This window comes from Theropithecus gelada, chromosome 14 (genome assembly GCF_003255815.1).
Source record: "Theropithecus gelada isolate Dixy chromosome 14, Tgel_1.0, whole genome shotgun sequence".
NCBI classification, from domain to species: domain Eukaryota; kingdom Metazoa; phylum Chordata; class Mammalia; order Primates; family Cercopithecidae; genus Theropithecus; species Theropithecus gelada.
The window spans coordinates 66,641,596-66,657,850 of record NC_037682.1 but is presented as its reverse complement, the minus strand read 5'-3'; the positions used below and the strand labels follow the sequence as shown (position 1 = coordinate 66,657,850).

Below are 16,255 nucleotides of genomic sequence, written 5' to 3'. Positions count from 1 at the left end.
GAGAGGAAAACTGATGTTTAGAAGCATCAAGAAAGTGGTGAAGAAGAGGCTTCAGATTCTGGTCTCGGGTCCGGGCTCTGGAATCAGGGCTTTCCTGGTGAGCTGGTATGGAGTGGGGCTCATTTTCCAGCGGGGAGCCCAGTAGGGATCTGACTCGTGGCCCTGATACGGGTCATAGAGATTCCTGGCTGCGGGTTCCCGAGGGGAACAGTGGCTCTCAGCTTCATCCTGCACAGTGAAGGAGTGTCCTCATGTCTGATGCTGACTCCAGGGGGCCTCAGCTCTCCTTGCTGACTTTGGGTTTCCCCTTGTGCTTGGCCCAGGCCTCTTGTTGCTGAAATGCTCTTCACTCCCTCTCTCTCTTTCCATCCCCTGCTCCTCTGCCTGCTTGGCTCCACAGTTCAAGACTCTGCTTGCCATTGGCCCTTCAGGAAGTCTTCCCTGGCCACTCTTCCCTGGCTGAGTTAGAGGCTCCTCTTCTCTGCTGTCACAACTTCTGTGCTTCTACCCACCCTAGCCCTTACCTGCTACAGCATCATTGCTTGTGGCTTGTCTTTCTGCCTAATTAGATTTCAAACTTCTTTTTTTTAAATTAAAAAAAATTTTTGGCCGGGTGCGATGGCTCGCGCCTGTAATCCCAGCACTTTGGGAGACTGAGGTGGGTGGATCACAAGGTCAAGAGATTGAGACCATCCTGGCCAACATGGTGAAACCCCATCTCTACTAAAAATACAAAAAAATTAGCTGGGTGTGGTGGCGGGCGACTGTAGTCCCAGCTACTTGGGAGGCTGAGGCAGGAGAATCGCTTCAACCTGGGAGGCAGAGATTGCAGTGAGCCAAGATCATGCCACTGCACTCCAGCCTGGTGACAGAGAGAGACCTTGTCTCAAAGAAAGAAAGAAAAAAAGAAAAAAGAATTAAAAATCTTTTTTTTTTTTTTGTAGAGATAGGGTCTCACCATGTTGCCCAGGCCAGTCTCGAACTCCTAGAGTCAAGTGATCCTCTCACCTCGGCCTCCCAAAGTGCTAGGATTACAGGTGTGAGCCACCATACCCCTAATTTTTGAGTTTCAGTTTCTTGATGGCAAGGGCTGAATCTTACTCATTGCTCCATTCCCAATACCTAGCATGGTGCCTGGAATAGAGGAGTGCTTAGTAAAGGGGTCTTGAATGAATGAGTGGGTTCTCTCGGGACCAGAGGCTTACCCCTCCACCTGGCAGGATAAGGATGGACTGATGGGCAGGTGATGGGGAGGGGGACTCTGGGGGCCAGTGAATGACAGGAATTTACACAAGCACAGGGACAATCATCCCAGCTGGCGCCACTAGAATGTAACCCTGTGAGGGCAGGGACTCTTTTGCTCACTGCTATATCCCCAGCACCTAGAACAGTGCCTGGCACTGAGAAGTGCTCCATGAGCCCTCATGGAGCTCATGGAGCCCCACTAACTTGGCACCACTGAGCGGAAGCTGAGACTGCCGGCTTTACCTTCTTGCTCTCACTGGGGCTGGCTCAGACACTGAGGGGGCTAGAGGGCTGTGGTAGGGGTCATGGGAGGGAGGGACACAGTCAGATGTAGGTATCAGAGGGACCTCTTAGCTGATATGGGGAATGGCTGGCAAGGCCCAGGCCAGAGCTTGGTTTAAATTTCAAGTTGGGGTCAAATGCAAAGTCTTCAGAAAAGTGGCCTCGTTAATTTCAGCAAAGGTTTTTAGATTCACATGAAACCTCATTTTAATCTTCCTCCTGCCCCTCCCCAACTACAGAACCTCACACTCCTTCTGGGCTCCGCGCCCCACCAAAGTCCTGCCAGCACAATGGGACCATGTACCAACACGGAGAGATCTTCAGTGCCCATGAGCTGTTCCCCTCCCGCCTGCCCAACCAGTGTGTCCTCTGCAGCTGCACCGTAAGAACTCCTGCCTTCCCTTCAGCACAGGCCAGCACTCTGGGCCTGCAAAGAACACAGTAGCCTGGACTGCGGACTGGGGGATTGTCCCTCCTGGCCAAAGCAAAATGAATGGGCTCAGGGGAAAGGGAACATCTGGGGTTTGGAATGTCCTGTCCCTAGCTGGGTCAGGTGACCATTCGGTGAGCTTCCACACCTTCCTGAGCCTTCTGTTTCCCCCAGCAGATGCTGCATTCCTTGAGGGGAGGAAACATATGTGTTTCATTTCTTTATCCTCTGCTGTCAGTCCAGGACCTAAAGCACAGGAGACATCTGTAATGATTGTTGAATGAGAGAATGAATACGCAAATGATCAGTTATCAGTCCTGGGGGACAGAGACAGGGCCAGATTATCTGTAGTAAATGGAAATTAATCTGAAGCTACTTAAACTCCTCCTGCCTATTGTTAGAGCTGGACCTCGGGGCAGGCAGGGCTGACTCGCAGTGTTATCCTGGGACAGAGACTGAAGCTACGCAGGGCCTCCTCTAGAAAGTCTTCAGCCTCCTCCTTGTAAGGGAACTGCGGTCTAGGCATGGCCTTCCTATAGGTTTGCAGGTGACTTTCAGCATGTCATTTTTAACCCTTGGCTTGGCAACTCATCCATGAATTGGCAGGAGAAGCCCCTGCCCTCCCGATTTCCTTACTACCTGATCACCACACTCGGGCCTCTGAGTGCGTAAGGGAGTCTGACCAAATGATCATTAATGTTCTCTCCAGACGAGGTATCAGAAACCTGTGTTTGAATTCCAGCACTGTCCCAGTTCCCTGTGTAACCTCGAACAAGTCACTTCTTTTGGGCCTGCCTCCCCATCTTTTCAGTGACAGGGTCCCATCAGTCTGAGTCTCTGAATCTTCAAGTTTCTGTGCTGCAGAGCAAACAGCCTGCAAATAATGAGTGATTACTTATAAATCAACCTAGTAAGCGACTACCTTTTGCAGGGTGTGAGCCTTTTGCAGTGGTCTATTGTGTCACCAGGTTCATAGAAATGCCTGGTTTATAGACAGTATCCGAATGACCCTAGGGGAAGGATATCACTATTTCTGTTTTTCAGATGAGGAAACTGGGGCTCAGAACAGTTAAGTGACTTGCCTGAGATCACACAGCTAGTAAGTGACAGAACCAGAATTCAGACCCAAGGCCACCTGGCTCCAAAGCCAATGTTCCTTTCCCTGTGCCTCCCCTGAAAGGATGAGGCCTGGATGAGGAGGGGCTGTGGCAGGAGACAGAAATGCTGGGTGGTGGGTGGTGACAGCATTCCCAGGATTCCTCTGTTCATTCTCCCTGGATACTTGGGCCTTCCCTTCTTTCTTCTCATCCCTGACTATAGGAGACTGGCGTGACTTCTGGCCTCGCCCGAGGGACCAGAACACTCACTCCTCAGACCCTCTGGAAAGGGAACAGGGAAAGATCTCAAGGCAACAGCGCTTCCCCCCAGGCACGTTGTGCCTTGTGCTTTTCACAACCATTCCCTCGCTGGATCTTCACACCCCAGATGGGTGTGACCCCACTTCACAGAGGAGGGATCTCAGGCCCGGAGGAAAGAAGTGACCACCAAAGGTCACCTGGCCCCAGACCCCCAGCAGGCCCCTTCCCCTGCAGTCTTGCCTTTCAAGGCTGGATCCCAAAGTTGGAGACCAAGGGCTTTCAGTAAAGAGCAAGACGAGCCCAGGTATCACCTACCCGTCCCCCTCCCAGGACGTTGATTTCAGTGGGAAAAGCTTGAAGACTGGGCCCCAACTGTCTTTCTAACTTGAGATGGCTCAGGCCCCGCTCCAGCTCCTCATCTGTAGGATAGGGAGATTCCCGCCTCACCAGGTAGCACCTAGGGACAAACTGGCTGTGAGTGAGTCGGAAGCTGAAGGCTGGATGTTACCTGCAGGGCCTGGAAGTGGGGCTGGGAGGGCATGGGGGACCCCTCCTCTGAGCTGGCTGGGCCTTGCCCAGGAGATGCTGCTGCTTCCCCTCCCCACCATAGGAGAGACCTCAAGGCCATTTGCTCCCAGGGAAGAGGGTGTCCCTAGTCCCCAAGGCTAGCCCTCGTCAGAGCTCATTTCCCAGCTGGCTTGCTCTATCTGTCAGGAGGGCCAGATCTACTGCGGCCTCATGACCTGCCCTGAACCAGGCTGCCCCGCACCCCTCCCACTGCCAGACTCCTGCTGCCAAGCCTGCAAAGGTGAGTCTGTCCCTCCATCTGGCAGCGCTCACCCGCCCCTCCACGCCATGGGCCTAGCCGTAGACTGTTAGAGCCATGAGGAACTGCAGGGGACACCCAGCATGTAGCAGACGGCTCTTTCCTCCAGGGTGGTAGCTTAATGCACCCCCCAGAAAGCAGAGCCTGGCAGAAGCTGATGTGCTACTTATTTTTATTGCAGTCCTTGGGGGAGGAAAGAGGGAAAGGCGGAGTGAAGCAGGTAAGGAGAGAGAAGCAATGCAGGAATATGTCCAGGGGCTGGCCTTTGCTTGCTAACCAAGCAAAAGTGACCTATTGCTCTAAGTAGTCTCTGCTTCTCAGAAAAGTCTGGGGTGGTAGAGGAAGCAGTAAGAATATGTCCACCAGCCACCAGCTATCTCTCCACTGAGCCCAAAGACTCATCCATGCGTGGGACTTCCTTGCTGTGCATGCATGGGTGGGTGCTAAGTAGCCCTGGGAGCACAGGCAGGAGTGGGCTGGGGTAAGGAGTGGGGGCAGGGGATGTGGACTGGAGCTGCGGACTTGAGGGAGGGACACTGTGAGGCAGAGCCTGAGGAAGTGTTGGGGAGCCTGTGCAGGGGGGCTGCCGCTGCAGTGCCTGCCATGGTGGGACAAAGTCCCTGCAATCAGATGAGCTGAGAGGACCATAAGTGGCATGTGAGAGGGGTCTAGTACAGGTAAGGACTACGTCTCATCCTGCCTTCCTCACTGCAGAGCTGGTCACAGTATTGGGCTCACCAGGGATCAGAACATGTTTTTCATATAGAACCCAGGTAGAACCTCTTATAAAACAGGGAGGCAACACATCAGCTAGTGAAGGGTGGGCTAGGCTTGAGCAGAATGAAGTGGTTGGACTGTTCCCTGCAGGCTGGGGTGGTCAAGGAAAGCCTCCTGGAGGAGGTGGCACTCAGGTAGGGGAGTGCTCCACAGTGGATGCATCCCCAGATGTTGGCGTTTTGGAAGGAGCACTGGACTAGGGATCAGGTGACTCCAGTTTAGTCCTGGTTCTTCCAACTAACTCCACAAATTGCTTTCCTTCTCTGGGCCTCAGTTGTGCCCTGTGATTTCTAACACGGTCTAATTCTAATGTTCTGGGTCTTTGAAGCGAGAATGACTGGTGGGAACCAGACTGTGGAGTGAGGCAAAGGCTAAGGAGAGAGAGATCCACTCGGGTTTAGGAAGCTGCAGGGCTCCAAACGGCTTTATGTGCTGGTTTCCCAGGGGAATAGGGACTGGCAGGGTCCTCAGGCTGGAGGGTCCAAGGGGCTGGAGTGTGGGGTCCTGGGAGTGTAAACCAAGGCCTGGTGACTTCAAGTGTGGCTGTCCAGGAAACTGCATCTATGCAGGCTGCAGGGATGGGACTCTGGGCCTTTGGGCCATCCATGGTAAATACTGAAGGGTATGGCCCAGTGTCCCAGAGAGGTGAGTTTCAGTAAGGACCAAACAAGATGCTCTGTTTCAAGGAGTTCGGTCCTAATGGTGACCAGGAGGTCAGTACAGGGAAACTGAGGCAGCAACCCAGTTGTAGGGGGCTTCATCAACCCAACCAGGATGAAGAGAGGCTGTAATGGGAAGTGGAAGAAGCCCCCACTGGGGCAAAGGAGCCAGCTAGTGGGCTGGGGCTGCAGATGTGACAGCAGGCCTTGGGAATGGGCAGAGCCTATAGGTGGAGGCCTCAGGGCTCTATCTAGCCAGCAAAGCTGGGAAGCCTGAGGCTGACCCAGCTTCCCTTTGAGTTTTCAGATGAGGCAAGTGAGCAATCGGCTGAAGAGGACAGTGTGCAGTCGCTCCACGGGGTGGTGAGTGCACAGCCTTACTGATGGGGTGCGGGGCAGGGGGCTGGGATCCAGGGCCTAAATCTCATGACTCTGGGGCAAGCAATACCAGTTATTGTCTTCATTTCTTGTTTGTCCCCTGGGTCAGCTACATGAACCCCCCACTATATTCCAGCCCCTCTCTCTAGCCTCCCATCGTGGGTCCCATCATGGTTGATGGGCAAGGAGTGCCCTGAGGGAACAGGTCACCATGCAGGGCAGCAGCAGGCCCCAAACTTCCTCATTTTCCTCTAGAGAAACACCTTGACACTGTTCCATCTACAGCCTGTGCCTCCCCTTAGTTCAGGCACCTTCCTCCCAGGGAATGGCCTCTAACTTGGGCCAGCCTTCCCCACCCAATTCCTGAGGTACTGGTTCTTTAGAGCCTGCCTGTCTGTACCCGCCTGTATCTTGGCCCCTCTCAAGCTTGCTCCAGGTTAAGATGGGCTTAGCTGGCCAGCTGTCTCTGGTCTGAGAGGAAGGAGATAGAGAATGGGCTCACACATTGATTCAAGTCCCTGACGGGTCCTCTCTGCTATGTCTGCCACATGAACAACTCCACCTGCTCTTTCAGCCTGGGTCTCCTGGTCTTTGGGAGACTAGAGGCTGCCTCCCCTTCCCAGAGATTCCCCAGGAGCCTGAGCTCATAACCACACCCTTCTCCTCTGCCAGCTCATCCTGCTGCCCTCCCCACCTAGGCTAGGCCTTCTCAGGTAGGGACCTGAGACCTGAGAATTGGGGTACTACAGCACCTGAGCCACCATTCCCTCCACTTTCCTTCCTGTCCTCTTCCTAGGAGGCCGTGTGTAAGTGAAACCCACCCAGGTTGAGTTCCAGGCTCCGATCAGCTACTTACTGATGGGTTGGGTGACTGGAGCAAGCATTAGGAGACCGAGCTGTTTGATTCCTTCTTGCCTTTATTCCACTCAACACACATCTCCTGGGAGTATCCTATGTGCCTGAGCCCGTGCTGGGGCCTGGGACAGTTTCCACTCTGCGAGCTCTTGTGAGCTCAGGCTCTGGGCCATCAGAGAACTGATGCAGGGACTGTACCAGGCAGGAATGGGCTCTGGAAGGAATGTGTGTGGCTCCAGCTAGGGAGATAATAGGCTCTGGTCCCTGTCCCAAGCCCACTTGCTTCTCTCCTGTGGCCGGGAGCTGCCCACTCCCTAAACTGAGCTGTCCTCGTCACACCCCTGTTGCTGTCACTGACAGCCCTCTCAAGACCTGGTCTGGAGGGACAGGGTCTGGGGGTTTTGGATCCCAGGGGTTCAGGAAAGGGGGCCTAAGCTTCAGAGACCCTTTGTCTGGGTCTGGATGGGGCCTGCTCTTGGTCTTCACGCCCCATGGGATTCTGGGGCCTGATGCAGTCTTCAGAGGGCCATCCTCTTGTCTAGCCACCAACTAAATCTCCGCAAAGGAGAACTGCCTGCCGTGCATCCTCACCGCATGCTCACCTTCTGTTTCTCAAATATGAAGTTCTCCCTGATCAATTATGTCTGCCAGATCAAGACCTCAACACCCTCTGCCCACCCCAGCCCCAAGGCCTTGGCTCTGTCTGACAAGGCCCAAGAAAGGCTTCCTGGAGGCCAGATTTCCAAATCACTATCCTCTGAGAGTTTTCAAAGATCGAACTGTCTGAAGACATCTTAGACCTCATCCAGATCTTTCTATCTCTGGCCTCTGCCCTCTCTTCTCTGGGAAGTCATGCTGGGGTCTCCCCGCAGCCTCTTGCTGTAGCTTATCTTGCTGTTCCTGCCCCAGCTGGGGCCTGCTACGCTCAGTCAGTGACCTTCATCCTTCCTGCTATTTGCAGAGACATCCTCAGGATCCGTGTTCCAGTGATGCTGGGAGAAAGAGAGGCCCGGGCACCCCAGCCCCCACTGGCCTCAGCGCCCCTCTGAGCTTCATCCCTCGCCACTTCCGACCCAAGGGGGCAGGCAGCACCACCGTCCAGATTGTCCTGAAGGAGAAACATAAGAAAGGTGGGGACTGAACCCTCCTCCAATCTGTGAGGCAGGGAAGGAGGGCCCTGACTGCTCCCACCTCCCACCCCCAACCCCCTGTACTCCCCACTCAGCAGTTCCCCAATTCCAACTTGGCCATGAGCTTGTAGACTCGGAGAATGCCAAAACTGAATGAAGGTGCTCTTAAAGATCATCAGGTTCAAGCCCCCATTTGACAGATGAGGACACTGAGGTTCAGAGTACTGAGTTAGAGACAACTAGTCCTGGAACAGTATAAGATTTTTTTTTTAGCATCTACCGCATCTTTGCTGGGAAGAGGGGCAGACAGAACAGACAGATGGGAAATGGAAAATGGTCTCTGCCCTTGAGGGGCTCATAGACTAGTTGGGGAGACAGACAAGTAAATAAATGACTTTAATATAAGGAAGTGTGCTGAGGGACAGTTTTTGACAACAGAAGGAGGGAGCAGAGCGAGGTTGCAGGAGGACAGTGGGGATGAAGTAGGGAAGGTGGCCAGATGGGCAGCCATGGCCACAGAAGAGGAGAAGAGTCCTCCCCGCAGAGTGCCCCGACTGCTGGAGAAGGAAGAGCTGTGGCACTACTGAGTCCTTGCCCTGCCTCGTTCAGATGGGACACCAAGGCAGAGGGGGGAAGGGACCTGCCAGAGCTCACATGACCAGGTGGTGACAAAAGTTGATCTCAGTTCTACCACAAGATCAGCACTCTCCTTGCTCCCACAGAAGTGCCCTGAAGGGCGAGGGAGGACTCTCCATCTTCAGCAAGTTCCTTCAGGGCCCATCTCAGTTCTGAGTGCTACAGTGGGCGGTGTCCGGGAGAGGGGACAGGTTTTATACCCTGGCCTATGCTTTGCAGGCAGTGTGGCTAGGCTGGACTGGTACAATGAGGGCTCTCCAAGGGCCCAACCCACCCGCTGCTGGACCAGAGGCCCTGGCCACGTCTGAGGCCCTGATCCTCCTCCTTTCTCACCCTCATTCAGCCTGCGTGCATGGCGGGAAGACGTACTCCCACGGGGAGGTGTGGCACCCGGCCTTTCGTGCCTTCGGCCCCCTGCCCTGCATCCTATGCACCTGTGAGGATGGCCGCCAGGACTGCCAGCGTGTGACCTGTCCCACCGAGTACCCCTGTCGTCACCCCGAGAAAGTGGCTGGGAAATGCTGCAAGATTTGCCCAGGTACACAGGCGGGTGCTGGCCAGAGTGAGCCCTGGGTCTCTCTCCCCAGGGACACAGACACTTGGAACATCTCACACATGGAAGGGCATGCATCAGTGCCACAGGAGTGGAAAACGTCAGATGAAAATATCAAATGGATAGAACCATGTGGTGTCAGGATAATAGATTCAGAAGTTAGAAATCAAATAATGTTCCAGATTCCATGAAGTCACAACATTTTAGAATGTTAGAGCTTTGAAGAGGTACAGCCACTGTTTATTGAACAACTTCATGAGCTTCTTGTCTCTCCAGAGGACAAGGCGGACCCTGGCCACAGTGAGATCAGTTCTACCAGGTGTCCCAAGGCACCGGGCCGGGTTCTCGTTCACACGTCGGTATCCCCAAGCCCAGACAACCTGCGTCGCTTTGCCCTGGAACACGAGGCCTCAGACCTGGTGGAGATCTACCTCTGGAAGCTGGTAAAAGGTGAGTGTTTGCCCACTCCCAGTGGGATGTACCTCTGGCCAGTCCCCCTTCCCGTGCCCCAGACCCCACAGGAGCCTTAGGGACACTTTGCTGATCAAGTGCCTCTGGCTGCCCCACCAGGTTTAAGAGCCCCTGATTCCAAGATGCAGGGAGACAGTGAGCCTGACTGGTTCTCTACAGTTCTGATAAGCTCCTCCTGCTGATGCCAAGGCTCGATAGTGCTCCCTCTCCTGGGAGGAAGGCGCTGTTACACCTTGTGAGGAGCCAGGCAGGGTGATGCCTGCCCTGGAGAAATAGATGTCTAAGGCAGGATTTTAGCACTGGGGGTGGGGGTGTGGGGGCGGTCTTCTCAGGCAGGAGGGCCCTCACAGCATCCTCAAAGTAGGAGGGCCTGGAGGCTGGCTGTGTTCAGTCTTTTTAAAGTGGTGGATCTTATCACTCCCAGGTAAGTGGACATCAGAACTATAGTTCTCATTCGGTGAGAAACCCAGCCTCTTCAACAGTCTGTTGCTATCACCAACTTAAGGTCAAGAGGAGTTTTTTCTACTTTTTTTTTTTTTTTTGAGACAGGGTCTCAGTCACCCAGGCTGGAGTGCAGTGGCATGATCTTGGCTTACTGCAACCTCATCCTCCTGGGCTCAAGCGCTCCTCCCATCTCAGCCTCCTGAGTAGCTGGGGCCACCACTCCCAGCTAATTTTTGTATTTTTTTTCTTTTTTGTAGAGATGGGGTTTTGCCATGTTGCCCAGGCTAGTCTCGAACTCCTGGACTCAAGTGATCCTCCAGCATCAGCCTCCCAAAGTGCTGGGATTACAGGCGTGAGCCACCACACCCAGCAGGTTTTCATTGATGAAGAAATTGCTGAAAGTTCAGTTTTGTGCCCTTTCTTGTAAAACATAAGTCCTCTGGGTAGAGTGAACTGTTAAGCCATGATCCAAACTAAACTCTTTTAACTGTGAATTATCTCTAAAGTTCCTTTCCTCTACTGATGGTTTTGGCTGGCGGGGTGGGGGTGGAAGAGGGAATGATAAGAAAAATGACAATGATAATAATAACCAATGTGTGTAGCACTTTGGAGTTTACAAAGTGCTTTCACATTCACTATCTCATTTGATCCTCAACGATCCTGAGAGTTAGGTATTATTATCCCCATTTTACAGATGAGGAAACTGAGGCTCAGAGAGGTGAAGTACCTGGCCCAAGGCCACACAGCCAGTAAGTGGAGGACGGGAGCTAGAGCCCATGTCTTGTGGCGTCAGATGCGGCTCTTTCCCTGCTCTACTCTGCCCCCTGGCGTAGGAGGAATGGACGAAGAAAGTGGAGCTGTTCAGCCTGGAGAAGAGAAGACTCAGGGGGACAGGACTGCTGGCTTCGTGGCTCTGAAGGGCTGTCCCAGGCAGAGGGAGCAGCCGTGTTCTGAGTGACCACAAGGGTCAAACAACAAGCAGGGGCTTTGGGTTCGAATCCCAACTCTGCCAGTTTGAATCCAGACTGTGCTATACCTTAGCTGTGTGGCCTTGGGCAGTCATGTGATCTCTCTGGGCCTCAGGTTTCTCTTCTGTAAAGTAGGGAAGAGGGTTTTTGGAGGATTAAATGACATGACATCAGTGCAGCCCCTGACATACAGCAGGCACTAAAAATGTCGGTCTTCTCATTCCACCACATTGGGATGGTGAGAAATGCAGAGAGGCAGCTTTCAGCTCCAAGAGAGGAGAACTTTCTCACGCTTAGAGGCTTCTGCCGGTGGAAGGGAGGGAGCAAGCTCCAGTTATGAGAAGCGTGCAAGCAGGGGCTGGTGGGGATTCTGTCTGCAGCTGGGGAGTTAGATTCAGTAACCCTTAACATTTTTTGAGCCTTAAGATTCCATCAGTCCCGGCTGGGCCTGGTGGCTCACACCTGTAATCTCAGCACTTTGGGAGGCCAAGGTGGGCGGATCGCTTGAGCCCAGGAGTTTGGCCAACATGGTGAAACCCCATCTCTACTAAAAATACAAAAATTAGCCAGGCGTGGTGGGCGCCTGTAATCCCAGCTACTGGGGAGGCTGAGGCAGGAGAATCACTTGAGCCCAGGAGGAGGTTGCAGTGAGCTAAGATCGTGCCACTGCACTCCAGCCTGGGTAACAGAGTGAGACTCCGTCTCAAAAAATATATACAATAAAAAGAGTCCATCAGTCCCTGGGCAGGTTTTGGCCACATATTTACTCTGGGCCTCTCTCCCTCTGCTGCCTGCAACTAAGTGCCGGGACATGGAGCATAATAGGCCCCAGCCTCTGTCTTTAGGAGGTCATGGCTTAGTGACCTGGGTGCAGCGGAGCTTATTGGGAGCTGAGCTGGTCACGGAAGGCTTCGTGGAGAATGGGCCTCAATGATGTAAAGAGCCAATGAATAGATAGTGTACCTAAAAATTAAAATAAATAAGTAAATAAAGAGGCAAGAAGGGTACACTGCATCCAGGATGACAGCGAAAGTCTCAAACGCTGGTTCCAGAGCTCACACCCGTATGCCCTGTGCTCTGTGATTGGTGTGTAGCAGGCACTATATATAATGTATCTCATTTAATCCTCTTAAGAAACCTAAGGGACATGTATTAATGCCCCCATTTTGCAGGTAAGAAAACTGAGTCTGAGAAGTCAAATGACTTACACAAAGTCACGCAGTTTAAGCAGTAAAGCAAAGATTCAAATCCAGATCTGACTGTCCCCGGTGCCACCTCCATAGAGGTGACTTTGTGCTTTTAGGGAGGATGGCCAAGGTGTGCCAGGATGGCACAGTGGGGACATAGCTCATGGCCAATCTCATTGCCACCGGCCCAGCAGAAAAGGAAAAACAACTTCACAATGCCAGGCCCTGCCATCCTGTCACTAGCAAACCACACCCCATCTCCTCACCCTGTGGGTTGCCTAAATGCCCCATCAACCTCCCTGTTCCCTCCCCGTCCCAGACCGTGGGAGTTAAAACAAACACTCCCCAGGGTTGATTGTCAGTGGGAACCACTCACTGTCTCCCCAATCCAAGGAACGGAAACAAAGTGAGCAGGCAGATGCTAGGTGAGGCCACACCACGAGGGGCCAGCCCCAGACACCAGAATCTAACCAGATAGTTGGCTTAGGGTTAAGGGCCTTTTAAAGTTTCACAGTAGAAAGGATGTCAGGGGTCTCAATTCCAAGCCCTGCCTAGGGAGGAAGCCCCCCCTGCAGCCTCCTGATGGCCTGATGGTGTCTGGTGCCTGACTGTACATACCCCCACTCCCACACCAGATATGTGACTCACTTCCAACACTGTGAATTGCTCAGCCCAAAGGGCATCTGACTTCACCCTGAGCTGAGCCTATCCTGTGTCCCTGGACCCGCCCATTGGTCCCTGCTCTGCATTGAGGATCCACAGAGCCCACCTGCCCTCAGACCTGCCACAGCCCTTCAAAGGGCAAGAGGCACAACCATGACCCTCAGGCTAGCTCTTGATTCCAGGCCAGAGACCCAGTCCTTTCAATTATGTTTTACAGACCACAGTGTGGGAACCCGCCCTCATCCCTGCCACCTTCTCTCCAATTTTTCTGTAACTTGGGAGCATGCAGTGGCAGGCTTGTGCCAAAGGACCCAGCCCTATCTCATCTCTCCCCATCTCATCTCATGCTTGTTGCCTGCCACTATGATATAGTCCCTGGGCCTTTGGAGTTTCTTCCATATCCTGGTCCTTGGCATCTGGGCTGGGGGGTCCATGGACAGTGCTGGACATTTCCTGATTCCTGGAACTCAGTCCCAGGATCAGGGTTTTCTGTTCCCCGTGGCAGGAATCCCACGCTGATTCCCATAAAGCAGGGCCAGTTCTTGGTCTTCTTAAAGGCGGTGTTGGCCTAGCAGAGGCCTTGCTGGTTGCATCTGTTCTTTCTGGCCAGAGACCTTGGTGGGTAACAGCTGGTGCAGCCTCACAGCCCATGTGCTCAGGGCCTCAGAGCCATGTGTGGTGCCAGTGGCCAGCTCCCCATGAGATGCAAACATCAGGGGATCCAGCTAATACCTCATTCCCCCTTGAGGCCTGGCCTAGACTGGGTGTGGGGGGTGTGTGTGTGTGTATGTGTGTGTACTTGTTCATCTGTCCAACCATCCATCCATCCATCCATCCATCCATCCATCCATCCATCCATCCAGGGATTCATTCATTCTACATGCCTAATGTGGGCCAGGCTCAAGAGACCCAGAGAGGAGAGCCCTCTGGGAGTCCCCAGTCTGGTAAAGGAAGCAGGAGTAGGCACAGTGAGAGCACATTAGAAACAGGCACAATCACAGATGGAAGCCAGGTGCTGTGGGTGCCCCAAGGAGGAATTATCTCGGGTGGATTAGGGAAGCCTTCCCAGGTAAGGCTTGTAGCACAGGTAGGAGTTCATTTGGTGCCAATAGTAGAAGTAGTGGCCAGGTACAGTGGCTCACGCCTGTAATCCCAGCTTGTGCTTTGGGAGGCCAAGGCGGGTGGATCATTTGAGGTCAGAGTTCGAGACCAGCCTGGCTAACATGTGAAAACCCAGTCTCTACTAAAAATACAGACACACACACACACACACACACACACACACACACACACACACACACAGAGTTAGCCAGGCGTGGTGGCGGGCACCTGTAATCCAAGCTACTCAGGAGGCTGAGGCAGGAGGATCACTTGAACCCAGGAGGCAGAGGTTGCAGTGAGCCGAGATCACGCCATTGTACTCCAGCCTGGGCAACAAGACCAAAACTCCATCTAAAAAAAAAAAAAAAAAAAGAAGTAGAAATACAAGGCAATAGTAGAAGGTATTCCAGGAGAGGGAATGGCATTTGGAAAGGCTTGCCTCCTCAGGGGACGTCAAGTATTTGGTTAGGGCTAGGGCACAGGCAAGCCACTATTACTCTGCCACTTGCTCATTCTTTGGTATCTGAATAACCACACCTATTGATTTTTATCATATGTTCTATGCCCTGAGAAAAGTGTGACCAGTCCACATGAGCCAGCCAACCTTCCTTCCTCCCTTCCTGCCCTCCTTTCCTTTTTCCTTCCTTCTCTTTCCTTTCTTCCTTCTCTCCTTCCTGCCTTCTGCCTCCCTCCCTCCCTGCACTGGGGACAGGTGGGTGTTGTGAGAGCAGGATGGTGCAGGTGACAGGAGCAGGGTCGGCAGAGAGAACAGATGGAAGAACACAGGCTTCGCCGTGGAGGCGACAGGACGTCAGGGAATGGGAATGACAGGGTGATGTATACATGTTCTAATGACCACAGCTAGGACTGCAGATTAGAGGGGGAGTGAAAGGGGTTAGGACTCTAGTGTAGTGAACCAGACAAGACAACAGGGGCCTGAGTGAGGATAGTGGCAGCGAGGTAGGAGAATGGATTCAAAATATTGAGGAAATGTCATCAGCAGGATTTTGTGTCTGATCAGAATAGGGGTGGGGGAGGGAGTGACTGAGTCCGTTCTGTGCTAAGTCACCCTGTTTCACTTTTCACTGACTGTAAGTTTTTGCCTTTCCTGCTCACGTCCTTGTCTCTGCCCTCAGGGATCTTCCACTTGACTCAGATCAAGAAAGTCAGGAAGCAAGACTTCCAGAAAGAGGCACAGCACTTCCGGCTGCTCGCTGGCCCCCACGAAGGTAGGAGCTTGGGCTGAGGAATGGGGCCTGGAGAAGAAGGCAAGGACACAGGCCAGAGCCTCTCGGGGAGTTCCCAGGCTGCTGGTGCTGGGAGGAGGGGCTGTCAGCCACAGACGTCAATTCCCAGCACAGGAATCCAGTGGGTGTCTGCGCCAGAGATTTCCCAACTCCAGAGCGGGAAGGTGAAGCAGAGCTGGCTGGATTTGATCTTGGGAGTGGAGAGAGACAGGGCTGTGGGGTGGGGAGGTCTGAGCCCCCAAACCTGTGTGCTGCCCACTCCCTCTCTACTGGAACATTTCCCACTTTCCTTCTATACTTTACTCTTAGGAAGATGGACCCAGGTGGGGCTTCGGGTCGGGGAGGGGAGGTCACAGAAGGGAGTATTACCAACAGGTGTCAGGAAACCAGCTCTGTCCCCCAAGGTTGTTTGAAAGCTGAGTCATGTGCCCCAGCCGTGTGATGGGACACTTACCTCCAGGCTCCCTGTGGGCTCCAAACCCTGGCCCTTGCAGTTCCTCCTGGCCCAAGGCTTTTCCAGCCCCCAGCCCCTGCCTCTGTTGTGCATGTGCAGCATACGCGCCCTTCTCTTTTCTGCCCTCCTCCATGCAGGTCACTGGAACGTCTTCCTAGCCCAGACCCCGGAGCTGAAGGTCACGGCCAGTCCAGACAAAGTGACCAAGACATTATAACAAAGACCTAAACAGTTGCAGATATGAGTTTTATAATTGTTATTATATATTAATAAATAAGAAGTTGCATTACCCTCAACCCTGCCTTCTGGGTTCATATCCAGTCTCCTGCATGCTCTCCCAGCAACTCCGCAAGGCAGGCCTGGTTATCCCCATTTTACAGGGATGGAAACCGAGATCCAGAAGGGACAGAGAATGGTCCCGGTCCTCACAGTGAGTTGTCACCGGAGCCAGGGCTAGCTTCCCCAGCCTCCTCACCCAGGCCCCCCACCTGCAGCGCCTCCTGCTTTTCTGGGCAGCCCCCCTCCCACAGCTCTTTGACACTGAGCCTCAGAAAGAGGAATGACTCTAATTAGCCAGGGGAGGGCGCTAAT

At 53.4% G+C, this 16,255-nt stretch overlaps 1 protein-coding gene across 6 annotated transcripts in view; it reads left to right on the top strand.

Annotated features, from left to right (window-relative positions):
- The window catches only part of CHRDL2 (chordin like 2), a 34,947-nt gene extending 18,987 nt beyond the window's left edge, over positions 1-15,960 (top strand). For 2 of the 6 annotated variants that reach the window (XM_025357233.1, XM_025357237.1), the window contains 8 exons: positions 1,767-1,909; positions 4,030-4,123; positions 5,885-5,940; positions 7,772-7,940; positions 8,920-9,114; positions 9,406-9,579; positions 15,100-15,192; positions 15,802-15,960. In XM_025357233.1, coding sequence (XP_025213018.1) covers positions 1,767-1,909; positions 4,030-4,123; positions 5,885-5,940; positions 7,772-7,940; positions 8,920-9,114; positions 9,406-9,579; positions 15,100-15,192; positions 15,802-15,881 — 1,004 coding nt within the window. In that variant the 3' untranslated portion in view covers positions 15,882-15,960. Of the gene's footprint in view, positions 1-1,766; positions 1,910-4,029; positions 4,124-5,884; positions 5,941-7,771; positions 7,941-8,919; positions 9,115-9,405; positions 9,580-10,738; positions 10,794-10,877; positions 11,463-15,099; positions 15,193-15,801 lie in introns of those variants that run through there. The other 4 variants (XM_025357232.1, XM_025357235.1, XM_025357236.1 and 1 more) reach the window with 4 other exon arrangements.
- The last annotated feature ends 295 nt before the right edge of the window (positions 15,961-16,255 follow it).